The sequence below is a fragment of the Perca fluviatilis genome, chromosome 1 (genome assembly GCF_010015445.1).
Source record: "Perca fluviatilis chromosome 1, GENO_Pfluv_1.0, whole genome shotgun sequence".
In the NCBI taxonomy this organism is placed as follows: domain Eukaryota; kingdom Metazoa; phylum Chordata; class Actinopteri; order Perciformes; family Percidae; genus Perca; species Perca fluviatilis.
Genome location: NC_053112.1, coordinates 12,877,567 through 12,901,868, shown reverse-complemented (window position 1 = coordinate 12,901,868; position 24,302 = coordinate 12,877,567). Strand labels below are relative to the sequence as shown.

The following is a 24,302-nucleotide window of genomic DNA, read 5'->3' as shown; positions in this document are numbered from 1 at the left end:
CTTTCCGCCAGATTTTGGAACTTGGCTTCAGGGATTTGCTCCCATTCAGCTACAAGAGCATTTCATTGAGCCAACTGCAGCGGTGAAATAGATTATTATGTGAATATGTACAGTGTTGATATTTGGTGGTCAGGCTCATCATTACCTACAAGGAAAGGCCAAGCTCAGCACAGCAGGGAGTGACGATCATTTTCTCCAGAGAAAGGTTCGATGGATGCTGGGGGGGAGCTATGGCTTATGAAACGCTATATGAACAGCATCAGCAGCGGGAGCAGTGTTCAGGTGTGTCAGCAGATATGGCAGCAAAAGAGAATACACCATCATGATCAAGAGAATGCACTTGATATATGTTACAGTGAGAAGTATGCCAGGTAAATTCGAGTTGACTGCCTGAGCCCGCTAGCAGGCTTTAAGTCGTTGGTGAGTTTGAGCACTGATGTTGGGTGATAAGGCCTCACAGTCGGTGTTCCAGTTCATCAGAAACATGTTGGATGGGGTTGAAGTCATGGCTCTGCAGACCATTTAACTTTCATCAAACTCTGAAAAACATTTCTTTATGGCCCTTGCTTTGTGAACACGGACACGTCATGTTGAAACAGGAAAGGGTCCTCCAAGAACTATTGTGCAAATTTGAAAACTCACTATTATTAGCATTGACATTGTCCTTAATTGGAATTTAGGGGTTTAACACAAACCATGAAACTCACCTCCAGAACAAAAGTACACAAAAGTAGGTCTACAGCATGTGGAGATGGGCGTCCACATACTATGGGCCATGTTGTGTATATGAGATTGTGACAAGATTCTGTTATCACAGACATAAATACTATTTCGTCCTGCAAATGGTAACATATATGTATTTATTTTATGGTTTTATGAAGTTTTATGAACTCATGAATCTTAGGTTAGCCATTTCATGGACATGAACATGTCGAATTTCCCAGCAAGAATTAGTGACATTATTACTATGTTTTTTATTATAAGTAACCATTGCGTATTTCTTTATATATATTTTAGTATTTATTATTCATATTATTTTACAGATTTTCAGGTTTTTTTAAATGCTCACTAACAAAGTGAACACTAAGTTTCTATAGAAAGTGAGGGAGCCAAATTACTGATATAAACATGAATTGAGGTTACTTTCGGTTATTTAGCCACACAAAATTTTCAATGGTGACACTTCTGAATAACAAACCACCAGGAAAAGTGTGTTTGTGTTTTGAGGATGTGAGTACATGCAAAATGTTGCAACGTGGATGCCACATTACACCACACCCTGTAACAAACCAGAAATTAATAAACTTCTGGTTAGAAAGAAAGAACATTTCCTCTTTCCATGTTGCTTCCCTCTTTTTTTCAAGTGCAAAGCAGCATGATGAGAACAGCGTGATGAAAAAAGAGGGAATATAGGAGGGAAAAAAATGTATCTTAGCACTTGTCTGCGAACAAAAGGACGAGGAGAAAAAATTGACGAGCATGCACTTCTCGTTTCACTTCTGTAAACCTCACTGGATATCTGGAAATTAGCTAATGCATAGTTACTGTAACCAAGAGCCGTTGGACAAATAAACTTGTTCTTAAAATACTTCTAGCTGTCCTGGTGATCTGCTGGCTCTAGTGCCATTCCAGCTTTTTTCCAAGGAATGAAATCAGGGTTAATGAACAACTGACTTAAGGTCCCAAAGCAAATAAACTCTCTTCAAGTATTTTCGAACCACGCATGAGGGCATGGTCAAAACCCTGTGCAGACCCTGTGAACTGAGCTACCAGTGGAGGAAAGTTAATTTCCCTGTGGACAGAAAACTTGTACAACCGTGGCCCTTATATAGACAGGTAAAAAGAAAAGTCTTGAATGCTTTTAATGTGTAGTATGATGGCATTCATCAATGTGAAGAAATGTAGTGACAAAGTGTAACTTCTGTCTGGAGAGAAAATTGAGTGTGAAAGATAGTTGCAAGAGAAAATGATTTTTCTCTCACACATACAGTCCTGTAATTAGTAGAGATTGTGCAGTATGATTGTGTGGAGCAAGCATGATGGCAAATATGGAGCAACTTTGAATGTGTGCTTTTGTACTTCTTAGTAGTCTTTGGGAGGACCTGACAATTTGAGGGTTTTGGAAAGTGGGTGGTTGTCACTTCAAAGGAATGTCTGAGGGGTTAAGACTTGGTTTTAGAAATCGGACTCATCAGATCACATAAATTATTGACTTGAGGCATGAATTGGACTTTGACTTCTTTGAGACTTGACTTACTTGGTACCTGACCCCCTCAATACATGGAATTTGATGACAGCAGCCACTATTATTTTCGGAGCTGTTTCTAAAGCTGTTATAGTACAAAATAAGGTAGACTAGGACAAAATTAGTACATAAAAAAATAAAAATGATGCACTTAGCAACTTATAACTAGACTTGAGACCTGCTTTGACAAGACTTAAAAACTTGACTTGTACTTGATCCAAACCACTTAAAAACACTCAAGTTTAAGGTAAAGGTTGTGTATAGATATGTAGCTGTAATAGCTAGAGGTAAGGGCTTTGTGAGGGGGCGGTTTGACAAAGATAGAAATGCAAATGCACAGATTGGAAATGATGACACAACGTAATGAAAACACATTGGAATGATGACACAACGGCTCCCTACAATCGATCCAGCTTCTCAGCTAGTGTCCAAAGCAAAGACAGAATGTGTTGTCGTCTTGGTGTTTGAGAATCAAACTTGCAAATGTGTGTTTAGAATAATGTGCACATGGGTGTGCATGTGTGTGTCTTGTGACCAAGGGTGGACTGGGGACAAAGCGTAGGGGGTTAGACACATGGAGCCACAACACCCCCACAGCAAACAACAGCGAGACCAAACTATCAGCCCTGCCCATACAAACACACTCTCACCACATGACAACACTATTGTGGCTGACGGAAACGAGTGTGTGTGTATGTGTGTGTTGTCAGTGGGGTGGGGTGGTCATCTGGGTTTCCTCCAGAGAGTGAAACAAACGGAGTGAGGGAGATTCACTTCCCAGTTGAGACAGACAGATAATATTGACACAGTCTGTCACAATAAGAGGCAGACAGCCAAAATTTCTAAATCGCCAGGACAAAGGTTTTTCTGAAAGTCTGTCCAACAAATTAATTAAATATACTAATTATTGTTACTTTTTATTCACACAAGATGTGTTTTCCATGCAATTGAGAAACAAATGAGTAAACAATCAAAATTCAAATATATATTAAATTCTAAGACAACAGATCTTGTCAAATGTCAGATTGCAAAAGTTTGTACTACTGTATGCTGATGACACCCACCTATTCTTTCTCCATAATACTAGACATACCTGCTACTGGTTGCTGGATGTGTGTATAGTGAATGTAGAAAAAACAAGATACCAAAAAAACCTTCACATAAATACTGACAAAGGTCCTTTCGGGCAAATTTACGTCTGGTCAAATACATTTTTTTGTTTTAAAAGCAAGCTTATACTGATTTTTTTCCTCTTCTCTGCTCTTTGTTGCTTTCATTTATTTTACCCCGCTGGTCAAACTGCTTTTAGAACTTTAGATAATTATGCTGATTTTACAGGAATGTGTGAGATATATGAAAATTATGTGAAAAAGATAGGACACAGGGTGTGTGTGTGTGTGTATGTGTGTGTGTTGTGTGTGTGTGTGTGTGTGTGTGTGTGTGTGTGTGTGTGTGTTGTAAGTGCACGTTCAGCTGGAGTCAGCTCATAGTGAGTCATTCTTAGGGGAATCATATTGTGTCTCCCCTCAGGTGAAAGTGACGTCTCACACACGCATAAACATAAACACACAGTGGTGAGTCAGAAAGGTGTGTGTGTGTGTGTGTGACTGTACCTATACATACCTGTACCTGTATATGCATGTAAGCATCTGTGTTTGTGTATTTGCTAAAACTGTGCCCTAACCACTGTGACCCCACCACTAAGTGTGTGTGTGTGTGTGTGTGTGTGTGCCTTGTCAGGTGTGCGTCAAATGTAGGCGGGCCAGCCACACTGTTTACACATGACGCCAGGGTGTGACCTCGGAGGTTGCCGGTGACAGTGATTGGCTGCCAGCTACCAGCTCATTAAGCCGCTCACATTGAGACACCGTGCCAGAGGACACACTCTCCATTTGTTTCACAACACACGGACACAGTCACACACACTCGTCAGAGGGACACCGCAGGTATGGCAGGCAGCCACTTGCACATGCCCATTCCCACTCCTGCCTGTGCATACACACACATCACAGTTCATCAGTAGCAGAGAGTCTGTCTGGCCTCGGTGACCTGGCTGAACTTTGGCTCACCCTCATTGGTTCATTTACCACACAACCTCACATCTAGATGCCTATTGGCTGGTGGAGCAGACTGCAGGGTCATGACTTACAGGAGAACAGGGGAGAAGAAGAAGAAGAAGGTAATTTAGGAGGAAGATGAAATTTTTTTGAACAAAGCGAAAGAAAAAGAGGCAGAAGAAGAGCAGTTGTAAATAATTACAGCAAGAAAGATACCCAGATTAAGGGGAAGAAAGGAGAAGAAAAAAAAGTATTTTGTGGAAATCTTAAAAAAATGGCAACTGGGGAACTAAGACAAACGGTCTTGATTTGATCTTGATGACAATGTATTTTTCACAGTCCAGAAGGTGCCGGAAAGAGTTTTGTCAGCAGAAATGGTTAGAGGATTTTCTCAACCCTCAAAAGACCATCTCAGGACAGTAGCGGGAAGTAGCAGAAAAAAAGAATGGCTGTTAAAGTATAATTCCTGTTTGTTGTAACATGAGTCTTATTTTAATTTCTGTCACTAATCATACCAATATACTCACCAAGTAAACTGACAACCTCTGAGGACATGGCAACATTGTTGTTGGTCTTATTGTCTGACTACTCATGTTTCATTGGACTTTGTTGAAGCGGTGTTGCTGCATTCCAAGAAAGAAAAGAAATACTATGGTGAGCACAACATTATCATAACTGATAGAAATAACTTGGTCAGAGCTATAGTCTCGCATTGCCAGACCTTCATTCACAGCGCTGCAGATGAGGGTCTGGCTAGTCCACACAGCATTCCAGAATGGGAGAAAAACGTGGTCTGGTTTATTGGCTAAGCGCCAGACGGGGCAACGGTGCCAATGCAAAATAGCCTTAGGGAAGGAATTTGTTTGGGTGAATGTGTATGTTCAAAAAATGTTTTAGTTGTGCAGCAGAAAACTCCAGTTGGACAGATAGTCTAGCTAGCTGTCTGGATTTACCCTGCAGAGATCTGAGGAGTTAATATAGTCCTCATAGTTTTAAAATTCCAACACAAAGAAAGCGGAATGTAACAAACATCTGGCAGTGTGACATCCGGTGGAATTTCTGGCGGCAACGGACCAATCCCGGGAGTAGACTAGAGCTACACAAATCCCATTTTAATGTCTTCACTTCACACATCACTTCAATGTTGCAACTGGTAAAGGGGGGTAATTTGAACTTCTTTACATACTGCTGTTTAGCTTTCGGGGATCAATAAAGTCTTATCCTAATCCATGTTAACCCATGACAACACATGATAGATAGATAGATAGATATATAGATAGATAGATAGATAGATAGATAGATAGATAGATAGATAGATAGATAGATAGATAGATAGATAGATAGATAGATAGATAGATAGATAGATAGATAGATAGCTTTTTATTATTAGACTCAAGACTCCATTTAGAAAAACAAAACAGTTAAAAAGGACAGATACAAAAGAACAGACACAAATTAAAAAAGAGAGCTATACCAGCATTCCCATTAAGGTGACTGGTATCACACAGCACTGAACCTAGGGTCAATCAATTGTAAAATGACAGAGTTACAAGAAGAATTCAGGCGACCAATAAACGTATACATTAGATTCCTCAGTAAAGCAGAGAAGGTATTGACTCCAGCTTGACAAAACAATTCACTTGCACTACACTAATTTATCTTTTGACTATATTTAGAATTATTGACCCAAATCTACAAAATAACTAATAACTTATGTTATCAATGTCAATAGATACATTACTGTGTAAATAGATAGAGTGCAGTAAAAATAACAATATTTTCATACAATATATTGAAGAGAAGTACAAGTGTTAAGTAATAAAGAATTTAAAATACTAATGTAAAGTACAAGTACCTAAAGAATTGTACTTAAGTGCAGTACTGGAGTAAATGTACTTAACTTAACAATCTGGTTCACTGTTCCTCAGTGTACTATTTGTTAGTTGTATGTATGTGTGATTAACTGCCCTTTTTAAGTTGCATTGGGGCCAGGTCGACCAAAATGTTTCATTGGAAATAAAATTTTCATGCAATGAAATATCTATGTTTTTTATGTTATGGGTTGCTTTTTGAACATTATGGATGACTGGAAGAACACTTAATGAACGTGGTCACTGGTGTTGGAAGTTCATCCAACCAGCTTGCACATATTCATCAACTTCTCATCTTTCACTCAAAAACACTAATCTCTCTATCTAGTTTCATTGTTATATTTGAGGAACAAGCATACCATTGTCTCCTCTGAATTTTTATTACTTCATAAACGGCATTGGATCATCGCTTAATCATCTTCCCTATTTCTATTATTTATTCCTCTTCCTTGTAAATAGCTGTAATTTTAGTGTCAATCTTTGTGTTAGATTTCACATTTAAGGTTTCTCCTGGTACTATCTCACTGTGACTCATAACTACATGTACACCCTCTGGCATGACTTGTGATGCTATAAAAATAGTAACAGTACAATGACATTTCTGAAAACAGTGACTTTTTCATGAATATCCCTTCAAACTATCACTACTACTAACTATGAATCTCACCAAAATCACAGGCATGAGTTTTTCAGATGACAACAGTGATTTCGATTTATAGTCCATCTTCACGGCACATTTGCCATATCCAGGCAGTCGTAAAGGGAGTGTGTTTGTATGTTTAGGTACCTAGAGGCCTGGTAAAGTACACGCTGAGTCATCATTCTTAAAGAAGAGAAACTGCTGACCGAATTCTGGGGGGGGAATGCAGGGGGAACCCCATTACACAACAGAATGACATTTAAACAGCCTCTCTTTCTTAAATTATCTTTCATTCTTGTGCTCACTACTCCATTAAACACTACTCGTTTGTATATTTTTATAGCATGATTCTTATATTACCCTTATTGCCATTTTATTTTTTTGTCCATGCTGTCTTTCTCTCCTTTTCACTTCACTGTGATGTTTCATTTCACTCCACCCCAAACCGGGCCTTCACCCTCTCTTCGTCCCTCTCCCTCTCTGCCGTTCATCTTCTGTCCATTCCTGCACTGACACCCCCCCCGTCCTCCCTCGTCTCTCTTTCACCATGCGATACTTCTCTGTTGACGTGTCTGTCGGCGAGTTCCTATAGCAACCAGACATTTCTGCTGACCCCTGCCTCGCTTTGCGTGACAGAGCTGCAGGGCGTTCAGTCATAGGGCAAAGACTAGCAGAGTCTACTGCATGAGTGCACGTACACAGCTAAACACACATGCACACACACTTTACACGCACAATGCATTATTATGTCATGCATGGACATGTCACACAGATGTACACATGCATGCATACTCAAACACGTACACAAAATCTGAAACACAAGTAGACAACTATAAACAAATACGCGTTGAACATTTTTATTTTTTACTAAAAATAACATTCATAACAGTAACAGTTGTACAACCAATAATTATAATCTGAAACATGTCTGCAACAATAATTACACTTGAGAACTGGAGGACTTCATATCCTCCTTTTTAAATAAGTTAAGAAATAAAGTTTTTCTCCCCCCCTCCCCCAGAAATCATTTTCTAAAAGCATTTAGACATACAGTGTTGGCTATAACTGGCTCATTTCTAAAAGCCAGGTCTTTAAGACTTGCTTTAATGTGGATATTCATAGCATGTTATCTAGGCAGGCATTTGGTTGTTATTCCATTTCGATCTGGCAGTAGTACAAAATGAGCAGGTTATCAATATTTTCCAGTACATTAAGCTACAGTACACGGTAGATCACTTCTCTAGTCAATGTAGTATGATCAGTGTATGGCTACTCCAGTGTTAAATACAGTTAGATTCAGACATTGTAGGATAACAGTAATGTTTGGCATTGAGGCCTGAGCTGCACTCTCCAGTTTTCCAGTTATTGTCCCAGTGTAGAAATCCAGTTCTCCACTTTTCCAATGTTATCTTGAGCTCCACATTTAGCCTCCAATAATGACTTCTTAGTCCAAGTCATTGTCAAGTTCTCCATTTGTGGACCAATCAGTAGTTGAGTTAGAAGTCAAATATGTTAAAGCAGCCAATCAATAGCTGTCAACTGCATGAAGAGACCACCAGTCTAGCATTGGATGTATGATAATCTTCCATCGATCCACGTTATTGAAATCCAGTGTTTAGTGTGACAAATATCCTCTATTCCAAAGAGTTTAATGAGATTGCACTTAAAATAGATCCATGAAGCCGGACGCTCTGCGGCAGCTCTGGAGCAGGAAAGGTGGCCTTCTCTAAAGCTGTCCAATAAAAAACAGCGGCCCATGTCCCATCACCTCTGTGGATCCCTCAGCAACCGTCCACAGAGGCAATCATCCCACACTCAAGAATCCCATGTTTCTTGTCTCTCCATAGTCCTTTGGTACAATTTGTCTGACTTTTGGTTAGCTTTACCATTTCCTGTCAGGGAAAGAGAAAATCATAAGATAAATAAGCTATTTTTTAATTTGTTTACACTCATAAATAAATTCATCTCACAACCTTTTTTTAACATATGACTGTAGACACTGTTGTCACTCTCCCTAAGTCTCTTTTGACTTCTACCAACTTTTGTAATCAAATTATTTATTTACAAATGCTGTACATATACTTTCCATTCACCTCCATCCTTTTGCACAGACAATAATTGTTTTGTTTTTGTTCCAGCAAAGAAAATCCACCTTCAAAGGAGCGGTATAAAGATGTTGATTCACAGAAAAAAAAATCTAATAAATGGCAGAAAAAAATCAATCTGTAAAAACGTTTAGCAAATTCACATATTCTTATTCTGGCATTCAGCCTCACAGAGTTTGACCGCAGGAAGGAACTTAATTTGTGAAGCTGCAGGTGAATCTAAGACTCAGTTTGTTATTTTACTGCCCAGAGGTCAGGCTCTGCTATAGGGATTCAAAGCATCAAAAATACATTTGCACAGATGATTTAGACCATCATCCTCTCTCTCATTATGTCCCCATGCTGCCTCAGTTAACTAAGGCAGGGTTATTACCCCTCCCTCCATCCCTCAGGCTCATTCGCTCACCTGCAGCTCTACATGATCATGGCTCTGATGGCTGCTTTGCTGATGCGTTTGCGGTGTTTCCTCCTGCGGCGAGGCGAGGCTGGACGGAACGGGGCCCGACGGGCTGAGGGCGAGATGGGAGCCGCAGTAGAGAGGGCTGAAGGAAATCAAGAGAAGGTAGAGGACACAGTAAGTACAAAAGTTAACAGTGAGTGTTTGTTTTTTTCCCGACCAACTATAAATGCAGCTCAGCTCTTTTTAAAATATACATTAAAATCTGATTAGTGGTGTCAAAGATGTAATGTGTGAGAGATTAGTAAAACAATAATAAGACTTTCCTCCTCAGAAAACTCACAACACTGGTCATTTGTTCAAACAGCTAAAAAAAAAAAAAACAGAAGCAGAAGGAAGTGTGACACTAAAGCATCTGACTCTAACACTGGAGGCTGAGTTTTGTGTCCTCTTAAGTTATGAGGACTTGATACAGTCACTGGAGGGCCATGAACAACCATCAAACACAGAGGAGAAAAAAAAACAATGACTGGTAGAAAAACACTAGATAGAAAAAAGAACATAAAAATAAATTTTAAAAAAAGGGAACCAAGCTAAAAATGAATCACATTCCAACCTTTTCATCCTGGTTTTTCAATAGTAGTATATAGCACCAGTGAAGAATAAACACAGGGTGTGTATAGCTCCTGTAGTGTCTCAAACTGCACTCTGAAGGGCAGATCTGCGTAACAAAGTCTGTGACCCCCTGCAGGTTTCAGTAAAACATGAGGCAGTGGGAAGTCCAGCTCTCAGACTGCAGAGCTCTCAGAGGGTTTAGGAAGAATAGCAGGACACATGTGATCATGAAGTTTGGTCGTGAGTGTGCAGTGGGCTGCTTCCTATCTGGGAAACTCCCCCATTCGTTCTCTCACACATTAAAAGCTAAAATTACAAGACATGCTCTAACACGGAGACATCACACACATGGCAACTGGACTGTAGCGGTAGCAGTGGTTACCCCTCCGTCTCCCCTCTGTCATAGTTATGTCATCAGATTTATCTCAGATTGGGCTTTAGACGTCATAGATATATGACGTTAGATACATATCGCAATGAAAAGCCTGTGTTCCAAACATTGGAGTCAAGGTCAGGGAGGGTTTAACGAAAGACGCTGCTAAGTTAAATTATGGGAAATGTAGAATCCGCTGTTTTTGGAGCTTGACCTATACCAGGGACTACAAGTCAGGATATCTCGGCCTCTGCTGTCTCACTTTTAAGCTATTATATTATAATCTTGTCAGTCCCCAAATTTAATTAACTGCCTGGACTGCCTCTTGCACTACATGTCCAATCTGTAATTGTTGGAAGAACTAATATTAAAATACATTCGGCAAAAGTGACCAGTGACATCGATGATCAACTTTCAGACACACTTACACACATTCTCACACAGATGAGCGGTACCTGTTTTAAATGTGGTCGGCTTTGGTCTTTGCTGAGGATGATGCGGATGAAGATGAGTCTGTCGATCCGGTTCCCTCTGTATTATCTCCAGAACTTTCTGTCTCCTCTCCTCCTCTGTTAAATGACTAACCCCGCCGGTCAGATTTGAGTCTTTTTCCTTCCCCTGATTGGCCAGCCCTGTCCCGGCCGAGTCCCCACTATTGGCAGACCCACTTTCCTCCCTCTCGTTCCCTTGTCTTTGACTGGTCGTAGCAGTCTCTGTCTGTTTGTGTTGCGTGACCTCTGTAATTGTTTGGCTGATCACTGAGTCTTTCTGATTGGTGGTCATTGGATTGGTGGGGTTTTGTTCTAATTTGGGCGGCTGGGTTGGGCTGTCAGGCGGAGAGGCGCTGTCTGATTGGGGAGTGTTAAGTCGATATTGTGTCCTCAGCTCTTGGTCCTCCGCTGCTCCATGGTTGAGCTGCTGTGGATAACGTGGCTGATGATGATACTGATATTGCTGCGGAAACTGCTGCCTTTGCTGATGCTGCAACAACTGTTGCTGCCTCTGCGCGTGATCTGGATGATGCACTCCCCCACCGCTGTTTGCTACATGCACGCCGCTCTCCTCCCTGCTCCCGTCATACCCGCTCCCGTGCCCGACCTGCTGGGTGTTTCCCATGATGCTATGCTCCGCCCTCGCTTCAGATGGCCAGCTGCTAACTGACCCGAGCACCCCAGCAATCGGCTGGTGCACCCCCGACTGCACGTGTGTGGGCGCCTGGTGCACCCTGGGCTGCGTCCAGTGCACCAGCTGGGTGTAACTGCCCTGCTGCCACTGCCTCGCTACCGGCTCACGCTGCTGGTTGTGCTTCAGGTCGTCGTGGCGATGGAGGTCGGCCTTGGAAGCGTGAGTCTTTGGTGGAGCTTGGTGGACGGTCCGGGGGAGGGGCAAGGGAAGGTGGGAGGATGGGGGAGGCTGCTGCGGTGGAGGTGGAGGGGGGTTGGGGTTGGGGTTGGGGTTGCTCTGAATGGAGGAGTGAGACATGGGAACAGATGAGGAGGAAGAGGAAGATGAGGGAGGTTGGCACCTGCAGGTGACGTGGTCTTCCACTGAGATGATTGCTTTTTCGTAGTGGGCTTTCCTGTTTATGTACTGGATTTTTATCACCTGGATAGGAAGAAAAAAAATCAAAAAGATTAGCACACAGAATCTGACACAAATCAAACATTAACGAAGTTTGGGGTCCAGACATGACGGAAAATCCCACAGAAACTCCAACAAATCAATCTCATTGTTTTGTTTCACTTAAACCAACATACTGTTGCTGTGCAATGGCACCTGTTGCAACCAGCAGCAGAGCAATCTGATTGGTTGAAGACGTTTCCAGACAAGCTAATAATTCCATAACATTTGGTGGCTTCATTCCAAGACTTACTGATGTATACATTGCTGGAGAAAGAAATGTTGGGTTACGTGTTCTTGAAGTTACATACATGTATAGAATCAGGTTCTGCATATTAACTTGCAATGTCTACCGAAAGGGTGCACATCATCCTTTGAAGCAATCATATTAAAATGACAACACAGAGTTTTTTAAATCTTCTGAGCCTTTGATAAGAAGCAAGATGAGAAGATTGATACTACTCGTATGACTGTAAATACATAAAATAAAATTTAAATAAAAGTATGTCTTAAGCTCGAGCCATTAGAATGTTACCTTAGCTTAGCATTACAGTAAAGCTGCAGTGGGTAGAATGTAAATAAACACCAGAATTTGAAGTATAAAAGATTATCTAAAGTCCGAAAACAGAGCCAAGAGGAGGTGCAGAAGTCTGGTTTTCTCTCAGACCACCTGAATTACAATATGATGAAAGATTATTGTGGAATTTTTGCTAAATGACGCCAAAAATAAAGCGCCTGTCGCAGCTTTAAGACTAGAAACACGTGGAAACAGCTAGCCTGGCTTTGTCCAATGGAAACTACATTTTCCTCATGGCAGCTGCTGTTTGCACTGTGTACCTGCAGGTATCTGCTGGAGGTGACGGTGGGGACACACTGCAACAGTCTGGTGTTACAGCAGCCCGAACATCTCTGCACCTCCACGCATGGTGGCCATAACAGGAAGTTGGCATTGTGGCGGTCCAGCATGGACCTGGTCACCTCCATCACCTCCGTCCGAACTTTACACACCGCCTGCTGAGCCGGCTGCGCCTCCACTGGTAGGAGAGGGAGCAAGAAGAGAATGAGAAGGATGATATTTGGTAGGAATGACATAGGAAGTGTTGAGAGACAGATGGCAGAAGCAGAAGGATAGAAAAAGACACAGGAAGGGACACAAATAGATAAGGAAACCTACCAAGACTTCTAGTGTATCGGCCATGGGTGTGGTTTGTGAGAATATCATGCTCGTCTTCTTCCTCTTCTAGAGAAAAAGACAGGCGAGGAGGGGAGATTAAAAGGAGGGAAAATACAGGGGGAGGGGAGGGAATGAGACAAAAACAAAAACAAAGAGTTAATAAAGTCAACTTACAATAATATCTTCCAACTTTTATCTGAAATCTGGGCCACATTGAGCCAGCACTTTTACAAGCGATGAGAGAAATCTGTAAAGCATGTGAGGCTGTTAGGGCAGTTTTTAGCAAAGCTCATTGTTCAACGCAAAAAGGAAGCCATTTTTTCTCCTCCCGGTAAAACAATTAGGCTATTTTCTGCAGCAATTTGTCTCCGCAATGTCAAGAATACTATTGACAAGAGATATGAGATGTTAAATATAGCTCTTGTGTGGATCTGTGAGCGTGTTTGCACTCTTACATATGTCGTTATTTCATACTGTTGCCCCTGAGTCCTAATTATATCCCTGGTGTAGATTGCTTTTGGTCACTGTGTGTGTGTGTGTGTGTGTGTGTGTGTGTGTGTGTGTGTGTGTGTTGGTGCGCTAATTAACTGCTTGGTACATAAAGAGAACAGTTTCTTATTGTTCTCAAAAGGTAGTTTGTGATTTTATCTGTGCCGTTATCTGTTCCTACATGTTTTGTGAGACTGACTGCTTTCTTCATGTAGTAACAATTCTGTTAAAGCACACTGGTTCTGTAACTCACAGTAAATCGTGGTGCTTTGAGCTAAGTGCTAATGTCAACACAAAATTTACGATGACAAGCAACAAAATCTGACCACAAACAGAACACGGTGTCGTAAAAACCACAATAATGACAACACTCAGATGCATCCAATAAATCATGCATCTACTACCCTTAAAAAAGACTTGCTCCCAAACTCACAGGATTCAGCAAAAAAAATTACAAAAAAAAGTTTCTTGATAAAAACATACACTCTGAGTCACTTCCTCGTGCCCTGTTTCTGAGGATCCTTCCCTCTGTTGCTTCCTCTCTTGTTATGCCACTGTGTTATTTATGCATATGGGATGATCAAAGAGCTGTCGATTAACATATGTGTATGTGTGACTTGATTCTTCAGAAGGATAAGATTAATGAATTTTTTAATCACCCGCCGAGCTGCGTGTGCATGTGTCTGACTGTTTAGGTTTTCGGGGGGTTGGAGGCATCGAGGGGGGTGGTGGTCCCTTTCCGTCACACAAACACACACATCCATATTTCAAAGCACAGAGAGGAATCCAGAGCAGGAGAACAATGCAGCGACCTTGTGCTGGAAGTTTCTCTCTCTCTGTCTCAGATTGTCCGAAAAAAAAACAAGGTTACAGCTCTCTTTTTCTCTCTCCCTCTCTCCCTCTCTCCCTCTCTCTCTCTCTCTCTCTCTCTCTCTCTCTGGTTAGAGCCCACTTTCGTTTTGAGTATGAACACTATGTAAAGATGAAGCATGTGGACGTCTTCATGAAAGTGTGGGACTGTGAAGGCATTCTTTTCTCTTTAACAGACCTAAAAATCATCTCTAAAGTCAATTTAATTGTGTTTTATTGTTGTTTTTATGTTTTGTTTTCCATCTTTGTCTCCCTCTCTCTCTCTCTCTCTCTCTCTCTCTCTCTCTCTCTCTCTCTCTCTCGATCAAGCTGGTTCATCATTCTTGCTGCTGCTGTCTCGGGTAAATATTGCCTTAACATGCAGCCTGGCATATACGCTGATGCTCTCCCTCACTGCATTCCTATCTCTTCAGGCCTCTGTAGACACACACAAACGCTTACCTCCTCCACGTCTGTGTTATTAGTGTGTGTGTGTGTGTGTGTGTGTGTGTGTGTGTGTGTGTGTTGGTCATTAGTACCTATTGCATTGGTCTCCTGCAGCAGCAGCAGCTTCAAGTCGTCAACAGAAGAGATGGGAGAGTTCCTCACCAGGTCGACCAGCGACGAGGGAAGCGCATCACCCTGTGGAGGCAGATAGACAAATGGTGGTCATGCACTTTAGCCTTGAAAACAACAATTTTTGCAAAGGTATGCCAATAAAGTTTTGGTTGCTATTAGAGTGAACAGAGTCAATAGCGGTGTCCCAATTGACCCCTTTAAATCTTCTGATTTCTAGAACAAATACATCATAATAGGCCGGCAAGGCCTAAGCAACTAAAGAAATGCAACCATTTCCTACTTGAATCATAACCATTGTACAGGATCCTTTGAAGCCCTCAGTATCCTGTAATATATTGTGCACCCTCCGTTGTTTAATGAGGCATTCAGGTGGTCCCCATCAAATTAATAAAATCACTTTGTCGCATTGTTCTCACCAGGTATTTGTGCTCAAGTGCATTCACTGGTATATACTAGGATCGTCATTGATTTTATTAATTACAGTTCTTATACTTGGGTTGAACTGAAATTAAACAACAGCTGAAGGAAATGCAAATATTTCATGAACGTTACATGAGCCGAAAGATATTTTAATCTTTTTTTCTTTCTTTAAAGTTCATCTATTTTTTACCATTCTGAAATATCAAAAGAGAAAGTGAGGTGGAGAGAGAGACAGAGAGAGAGACGTACAGCAAAAGAGGGTTGATGTATAATATCTCATTCCTCTATCTCCTGTCAACACTTGCTCCAGTTTCACTTCCTCCTGCAGAGGAAATGATGGTTGGGATTGGTGTTTGTTGCCGCTGTTGTCACTCTCTCCCTGTCTGTTTACCCACAAACACCGCAGTTGCCCCCGGTGTAACACAGGAAATTAGCCTCTCTCATCTTTCTCCCAATGCAATTTTAGTTCAGTTTAACATGCTTATATAAGGTCATGTTCAAAGTTTACAAAACTTAACTGTAATATCAGTTATTACTAAACAAAGTTATGTAAGTAATTTAATGTTTCACTCAATGAACTAAGATTAATGTGATCCAGTGTACTTGGTTCCATGGTGTGGTTGTGTGTTTTTTTATGGAGATCAGAGGCAGATTACCGCTATCTGTGTCCCATTTTGCTTTGATTGGCTGTAAGTTGATACTATCTCAGAGCAGTTGGATCATCAGTTGATATAGTCACATGCCTAAAAGGTGCCAAAACTAATTTGGGTGTGTTAAGAATGTGAGACGAAAATAATTTTGGATAACTCCCTGAGATGCCAGGAGAGAAAAGTAAAAGCATTCATTTTCTCACTGCCCTCATGATACAAAATCTATGACATCTTTACATTATCTTACAAGTAAACATGTGGCCACTAATGATGTAGGCAGGGCTCACTCCCCAAGGACAGTTAGTCAGAAAAATATATAAAACATGCAAATTTCTTTACAGTCTCATTTTGTATGTAACAGTGTTATCTGTCAGAGCTTTTCCATTCCTCCTGTGGATTTTTGAACCTTATTCATGAATGCAATTTCCCTCACATTGAATTTAATGAGAAAAAAAATATTACTCATATAGTGTGTTATAATTATTATCCGGAGAATCAATGTTCAGAGCACTTTCTGCATTTATTATTTAAGTTTTCTTTTAGTGATTTGTTTGATTGAATGTCCAACCTTTTTATATTTAAACTGTATTCAACCCCAAAACTATGATTTTAGCCCAAATTAAACAACTTTTAGCCAATCTACTTTCTTCTAACATTCAAACAAGAGTGATTATACAGGACAAACGCGGCTTAGTTAATGTAATAACATTATGTAGATGAGGATGAGATTAAAATATTATCTTTTAACACTGCATTTATATCTGCATCAATTTCCTGCTAATTCTCCAGCCACATGCCATTAAACCATTGCAGTAGAAGAAGAGGGTGCAACAAGATATTAAAATTAAAAAAGGGTCAGTCAAACGGCAAATGAAAAAAAAAACATGATGAAAATATGGCATTTATGTGTTTTATGAGGACACTTTAGTGGATTTTTAGCTATCCTGCTTTATGCGAACATCGCATTTTGTTTTCATTGCCAGCAAACGTTTCCGCCTCGCATAAAAAATGTTATGCAATGTTTCGACTTTAAAGATTTCTGGCGTTTCTATTTAGGTTTTTTATGTGCAAACTGAAAGTGTGCATAAAAATAGATAGATGGAAACGCAGTTACTGTTCCAACGGATTCTGAAACAGAAGAGGACAAAAATACCATTCTAGGAGAAATTCTGATACAGTTGCATTTCTTTCTCATGCAATAACCAATAATACCACACAGAGGAACAGGGCAATATGACTAGCCACATATACTATGAGACAATGTAACATTTTTATTCGTCAGAAATTGTGTCACACCGTTTACACCGAGGTAGCTTTTCATGTAATACCTCTGGTTGTACAATGATGCAAATTAATGAGCTGGATTGTTTTATGGCAATATAAGATTTACAGGAATTCATCAGTTTATGTCCCTCTCTGAGTCTAAGTACATTTTTCTTCTAGTCTTCCCCTTCTCCGTCATGTTCTCTCTCTCTCTCTCTCTCTCTCTCTCTGTCTGTCTGCTTTGTGGGCGGTGGTGGCTCAGGACACCTGGATGACTTTCATGAGCCATTGGCTGACCTAGTTAAGCAAACACACACACACACACACACTCGCACACACACACACACACACACACACACACACACTCACACTCACCCCCTCTTTTTCAGTTCACGTACAGATGCTTAACCACTTAACTGTCCGCCCAATTTGTCCAGAGAGCGCCACACACACACACACACACACACACGCACACACACACGCACACGCACACAGTTTTCACCCTGTAACATGCTATTATTACAATGACAGTGCTAATCGCAAATACACACATTGAAATTAGAGAGTGGAACACACAGACAGGAAATAGTTCCTCAAATGGACAAACAACAAACTGCTGGTTAAAAAAAGGCCAGAGAACTAGACAACAAGCTAATAATAGTGGTTTGAGCAGAAGATTTATATTACCCAGGATTAATCTGACACAGGCTCCTTATTTGCTATCTAACACACACACACACACACACACACACACACACACACACACACACACACACACACACACAAACACGCATAGACACAAAATAGGCCTCTCCTGTTTTAAGTCTCTGTGAAGCCTGTAAATGCCTTTTCTCAACATGTATATGGAAAGTTTGGCATTTTTCATATCTTACACTGCATGAGTGTATGTAGCTAAGCTCTTGGGTCGAGAACATTGTCTAGTACGATGTCATCATGTACAAGCAGGTCTCACACACACACACACACACACATACACACACACACACACACACACACACACACACACACACACACACACACACACACATACTGCAAAAACACACACTGCATGGGGCCTTAGAGGAAGCCTGGAAGGCAAAGAGATTTTATGGAATGTTTGAGGAGAAAGGTGAATGTGTAATGGAATGTAATTATGGGGCCAGCTGACTGGTCTCACACATACACACACACACACACACACACATATACACACACACACAGAAACATGCTATCAAACAAAAACATGGTTTCGAAAAAGTAAACACACAAAAAAACTGAATCCAACTGCGTGACGAGTGACTCACAATCCCACTGCGCTGTCACAAAACATGCCTTCTTTTATCAGAGGTATGGCAGAGGGCCAGCATACTGTCGCATAAACTTGATAGACTCACAGAGCCCAGTGGGTACTCTCTCTCTCTCTCACACACACACACACACACACACACACACACACACACACACACACACACACACACACACACACACACACACACACACCAGCGGAACAGACAGATTCCCACCCGGGTGCAGAGATGAGGGTACAGATGATTAATGGAAAGACGACAGAAGAGAGGAGCAGACGGGAGAGTAGAGGAGGAAAGAAAACAGGAGACGATGATAATCTAATAATACAGGAGGAGAAGGAAGAGAAGAAGTCTCGGGGCTGAGGGGGGTCTTCGAGCAAGGCAGTAAACCCCTCTGCCTGTTCAATGCTCTGCCACAGTGTGTTATACAGTAAGATCACCAAAAGTCTCTAAAAACCTCAGGGACTTCTTGTACTGGTATAAACCCACAATAAGCACTGACATATCTTCACAAAACTAGAGCTGAAACAATTAGTGTTAGTAATATAAGAATAAGATTCTAATCGTTTATGCCACTTTTTATTCAACATTCCCATCTTGTGAATTGTGATGATTTCCTGCTTTTCTTTGTCGATTAGTAAAATAAATATCTTTTGACTGCCGTTCAAACAAAACAAGCAATTTTGATGGCATTTACCTTGGGCACTTTTAGGAAGTCATGATAGGCATTTTTCACTATTTTCTGACATTTTATAGAAAAAAAAGAAGTAACCGCTTAATCAAGTAAATAATCCGCTGATTAACTGATAATAAAAAAAATAATCATTAGTTTTAGCCCAAACACAAATGGTTGCACTACAAGAACTGTGAAAATGCAGTCCAGTCTTCCTGTACAATCTTGACACTGGTTTGATATGCACAAAGTAGCACGAAAGCTAAATTACCAGCCAGTTTGAGTGAAAAGTTAGCATCCACGGCTAGCTGATACTGTTAGCTGCATACCGTCAGCTGCTTCAAAGGAAAAGGCTTCCAGCTGCTGGGAGTCCGATGAAATACAAGGAAGCATCACTTCTACTGTGAAACAGCCGCAGGCACATTCACAGTATTTTAATAAGCCTGCAATGTTGTCTCACTGCTTACAGTAATTAAAGTTGATCTAGATTTATTATATATTTGCAATGTCAGTGCTTTCCTCCAGGAGAATACCAGTATTGTTATCTGTCGTTACAGAAAGTTGAAAATACGATATTGATTCCAGCATTAATTGTCTTAATTTCCAGCATGTGGAACCATAGACACGGTGAAATGCACACAGACAGTGCATACATCTTTCATGTAGTTCATGTCACCATTGCAATGTCAAACAATTTGACACAAAGTACATTCTTTCTCCACTTTTTTATATCTGTAACCTTTTCATCTAGTGATTTTAATTTCTATCCTTTGTATAGATAATCCTTTTTTATTTTTTTAAATAAGTAACTCCACAAATCCATATGGCTTTTATCATTTTGTTCAAAGAAATGACTCTCTGGCTAGATTCTTCCTCTAATTCTACACCACACGGGGCTTACAAACAAATACTCTTATGTACCACTGCGCTTTTCTATCTCACACACGTGCACGACAGAGGCACAGCCCGCCGGCTGTTCACACACACACAAACAAACGCAAGCACATATGTCCACTAACACATATGCAGCTACACCCGGCCATGCACCCAGATGTGTGCACACACATACAAATACACACACTGCTACACAAGGTCTGTGAAATCCCTGGCAGATTAGTTGTGTTTCTTATGTAAAATGGATCAAGCCGGGCAGCAGCAAATCATCCAAACTGACCCACAGAGACAATAGTCAGACTACAACCTGTTTTAACCTGTGTGTGTTTGTGTGTGTGTGTCACTGTGAGTGTGTGTTGATGTAACACTCATTTGAACAGCAGATGATGAAAGCACTGAGGTCTGACCTGTTGTGTGAGTGCTTTTGTGTGTTTGTATCTGACTCCAATTCTGTTTAAATGGATTTAAAAATGTAAAATAACAATGTAACAATGCACTATTTTGTGTGTGTATGTGTGTGTGTGCGTGCATGTGTGTGTGTATGTGTGTGTATGTGTGTGTGTGTGTATGTGTGTGTGTTTATTTGTAAAGATATTATATAATCAGTAAGGTTTAATTGGATTGCTCAGAAAAACAGCTGCACAGTAAATAAAAATGGATGTACCATAATGTTTTCTAGATGTACTTATGACATCAACCTTAGTGAACTTGTGGTGACTACTGAATAATCTGTGTGAGAGTGTGTGCATGTGCATGTGCATGTGCATGTGCATGTGCGTGAGCGTGTGCGTGTGCGTATGTGTGTACGTGCGTGCGTGCGTGTGTGTGTGTGTGACAAACTGAAGTCTTTTCCACAGACAGATGTGGCAGAACTAAGACGTCAAAGATGTCTCCATTTTTTCCATCACTGGACTAAACACTGTGACAAGAAGAGGATTAGAGTGTCACAGAGTCACAGTTGGACTCACATGGCAGGTCAGTGTTCTTTTAAATATAAAAACATGTCAGATGTCCAAAAGATGTCAGTGCTACTGTAAGCTGCAGTTTGACTCATCATGCACATGAAGTCGAGCACGCTGATAGTTTCCGTGATTATCCTGTAGATTACGGGATCCCAGGTTTAACTCCAACAACAGCCAGTTTCCACCCAAAGTGCCTGTGTGCTTGCACTGAGCTTCTTCTCCAATCGTTGGTTCCACCAGCTACAGGATGTGGAGCCTTTGAGATGCTTTGAGATTCCTACGTAAGTGGTAAGAAACACAACTAACTAAGCAAAGGCAGAAGCAGCACGATGTGTACAAAGTATGAGACACCAGAGACCATGGTTAATTACTCATGTCTTACGTCTTAACCCCAGAGGTTATGGTCTGGTTGAGAGCCTGCTTTAATTTCTACTCAACATGCTATCATTGCTAGGTTTTACAGAGATCATCTGACAGCTCATCCACATGACAAAGTGTTGGAGATGACCAAATGAGGGTGTTACCAGCATGACCTGTGAGACACTCTGCCATCTTAGGTAAAACATAAAAAAATTTTGTTTAGAAAATAAAAATAATACTGGTACGGTTACATTGCTTTTGCATGACGAGATGAGGTGCATAAGCATCATTGGTACAGAGCAAAAAGTAATAGCACATCATACACATAACAGTGTTGTTGGACATTTTGACCAATTTTAGCCGTGTAGAAGATACTCAGTTGGAGTTTTGTGCAGACTTTGTTTCTTTTCTACCATAATGTGTATTTGGTCACCTGAAAGTTTCTGTTTGCTGGCTGCCAGCTAAAGGTGTCTGGTGGAAACACTGGGCTGAATAAGGTAACAGTACACACAGCACTGACAGAATATATCCCAGAGAAAATACTTTCAGTGGTGGAGTGACAACAGGACCTCAGTGTGGTGTGGTGTTCTGGTGTGACAGTATTCCAGCAGCAGGAGTTACCCCCAAGGCCCTGCCTCACCCTCTCTCTCTCTCTCTCTCTCTCTCTCTCTCTCTCTCTCTCTCTCTCTCTCTTTCTATGACAGAATGACTCTTCCTTGTAACACTTCAGGAGAATCACTTTGATGAGACATGTAGAGGAACCACAGAGAGAAACAGATCCCTCACAGACGGGAAAACTGGAAAGACTGATGTACAGGCTGTCACACACACACACACACACACACACACACACACACAGAAACACGCACACACAAATACACACACACACACACACACACAGGTGGTGTATGTCAAATAATCCTTAAAAATGAAGGAAGTTTTCACCAGTCATGTCAGTGTCTGTGTGAACTCCCAACCTTATTTCCTTTTCTGTGTGTGTGTGTGTGTGTGTGTGTGTGTGTGTGTGTGTGTGTGTGTGTGTGTGTGTGTGTGTGTGTAAATTTATCTTACAGAGCTCTCTTGGAACAACTCATTATTGCCAGTTTAGTAAAAGATCAGTGAGAGGATCCAGGCAGAGAATTTAATACAGAGATCAACAATGTCCCCATCAAGACAATTTGGGTGATGACTTCATGGTCCAGAAAAGGGTTTATATTCAATTTTGTCTTTCTGGGTCTGTCTCACACACACTGAAATCTTCCCTCCAACTTGACCAAGGATGTAGTGGAGGCTAACCTAAATATTAGAATTAAAACAGACATACATATTTGAGGCTGCATAACAAAATTGACTAAATTTACCTTCACATGAGTTCATGAGAGAGGTAAAATAGCACCCCCCCCCCCAGCCTGATCTTGGACTATTCATTTGGTGGTTGCTTGCCTTATAATGATAACATTTTATTTACCACTACATCATAATGCTTTTATCCTAAACTCAATATTTTTATGACTGTCATTTAGTACAATGATGCATTTTAAATCCATGTCTGTCATGTTTCCCCTCACCGACTAGAGGTCATATGTTTACCAGCACATCCCCCCGGTCTTACCTCAGCGCTGCCGAGCCGCAGACGGGCCGCTGAGAGCGCAGCTAGCAGCAGCAGCAGGACCCAGGACCTCATGTTGCCGCCCAGCCTGAGGAGCCGCAAGCGACCGGCTGGGCATTTAGCACCTCGGCGTCCAATCCCCCGGCTGCACCGAGCCTGGTCCTGGTGTAGTGTGCTTGCCACTTGTGCAAGGCACGCACTGTTTAATATCCCCAAATGTGTCACTGCCTATATGCGCTGCTTGTCCGATGAATGTTTGCTCACGGTGACTCACACGCAGGCTAGACGTCTGACTCTGTCCATAAAGCTGTTTTGAAAACTCTCAAAAGGAGACGTCAAGGGTATACTGTGGGACAGGTGCGTAATGCGTAGTGAGTGTTATATTAGCATACACGAGGGCTACAACCACGCGAGTCCTAATAAAGTCCCGCTACGATTCCAAGAATGTCTCCAAATGTGTAATAAAAAAAGAAAGAAAAATGATTCGTCAACATGTGCCAAAGTGCACGATGTGTCCACTTTCCGGTCAAAACTCCAGTCAAAAATGTTCTGATCACGAGCTCCCGTGCCAAAATTGCAGTTTATTGTAACAATAATGCAGCATTCTCCTCGTTAGTGAAACACCGCATCTCCAAAGGTCCGTGCGTAAAAGTTGGTTCACCTTGGAATGGTGCGCTCGCGCGTAATTCTCTGGACGCTCCGCTGCAAAAGTCAGATTACTCTCATCCCGGCGCGATTCACTTCACTGCAAACAGCCTATCTGTTATATTAAGCGTGTCTCTTATCGATAGCTCCACCCTGTGTATATCTCACTCTGTCTCTGCCTGTCTCTGCTCCCTGTCCCGGTGTTTCTCCGTTCACGAGCTGGGTCAGGTTGTTCTCGCCCCTCGTGCTTCTCCTCTCTGGTTGCGTCTTGAGCGGTGGGCAGCTTTTACACATAGAAACAGGCCTCCCTCCTGAAGTTTCAAACATCAAGTCAGACAGACAAAGGCCGAATCATACCGGAACCTGGGCGATTTTGCTTTCAACATAAGAGAAGAGATTGGAATTTGCACGAATATTTCTCTATCTCTGTGCTGAAACTGGGTTATCACAAACAAATTAAATGTGTATGACAAATCAAGATTACTGAGGATGAGAGAAACGAGTA

The 24,302-nt window shown here is 41.3% G+C and overlaps 1 protein-coding gene across 2 annotated transcripts; it reads right to left on the bottom strand.

Moving 5' to 3' along the window:
• Nucleotides 1–7,654: 7,654 nt before the first annotated feature.
• On the bottom strand, nucleotides 7,655–24,084 carry si:ch211-79m20.1. 2 transcript variants are annotated; one of them, XM_039805422.1, is made up of 7 exons: nucleotides 23,156–24,084; nucleotides 14,975–15,077; nucleotides 13,098–13,163; nucleotides 12,761–12,957; nucleotides 10,759–11,908; nucleotides 9,325–9,460; nucleotides 7,655–8,705 (listed from the first exon to the last, which is right to left on the bottom strand). In XM_039805422.1, the coding sequence occupies exons 1-6, from the start codon at nucleotides 23,225–23,227 to the stop codon at nucleotides 9,333–9,335; spliced, it is 1,716 nt and encodes a 571-aa protein (XP_039661356.1). In that variant the 5' UTR covers nucleotides 23,228–24,084; the 3' UTR covers nucleotides 7,655–8,705; nucleotides 9,325–9,332. The 2 variants fall into 2 exon arrangements, with proteins under 2 accessions (XP_039661356.1, XP_039661364.1); XM_039805430.1 differs by having other exon boundaries at nucleotides 13,098–13,160.
• Between the last annotated feature and the right edge of the window lie 218 nt (nucleotides 24,085–24,302).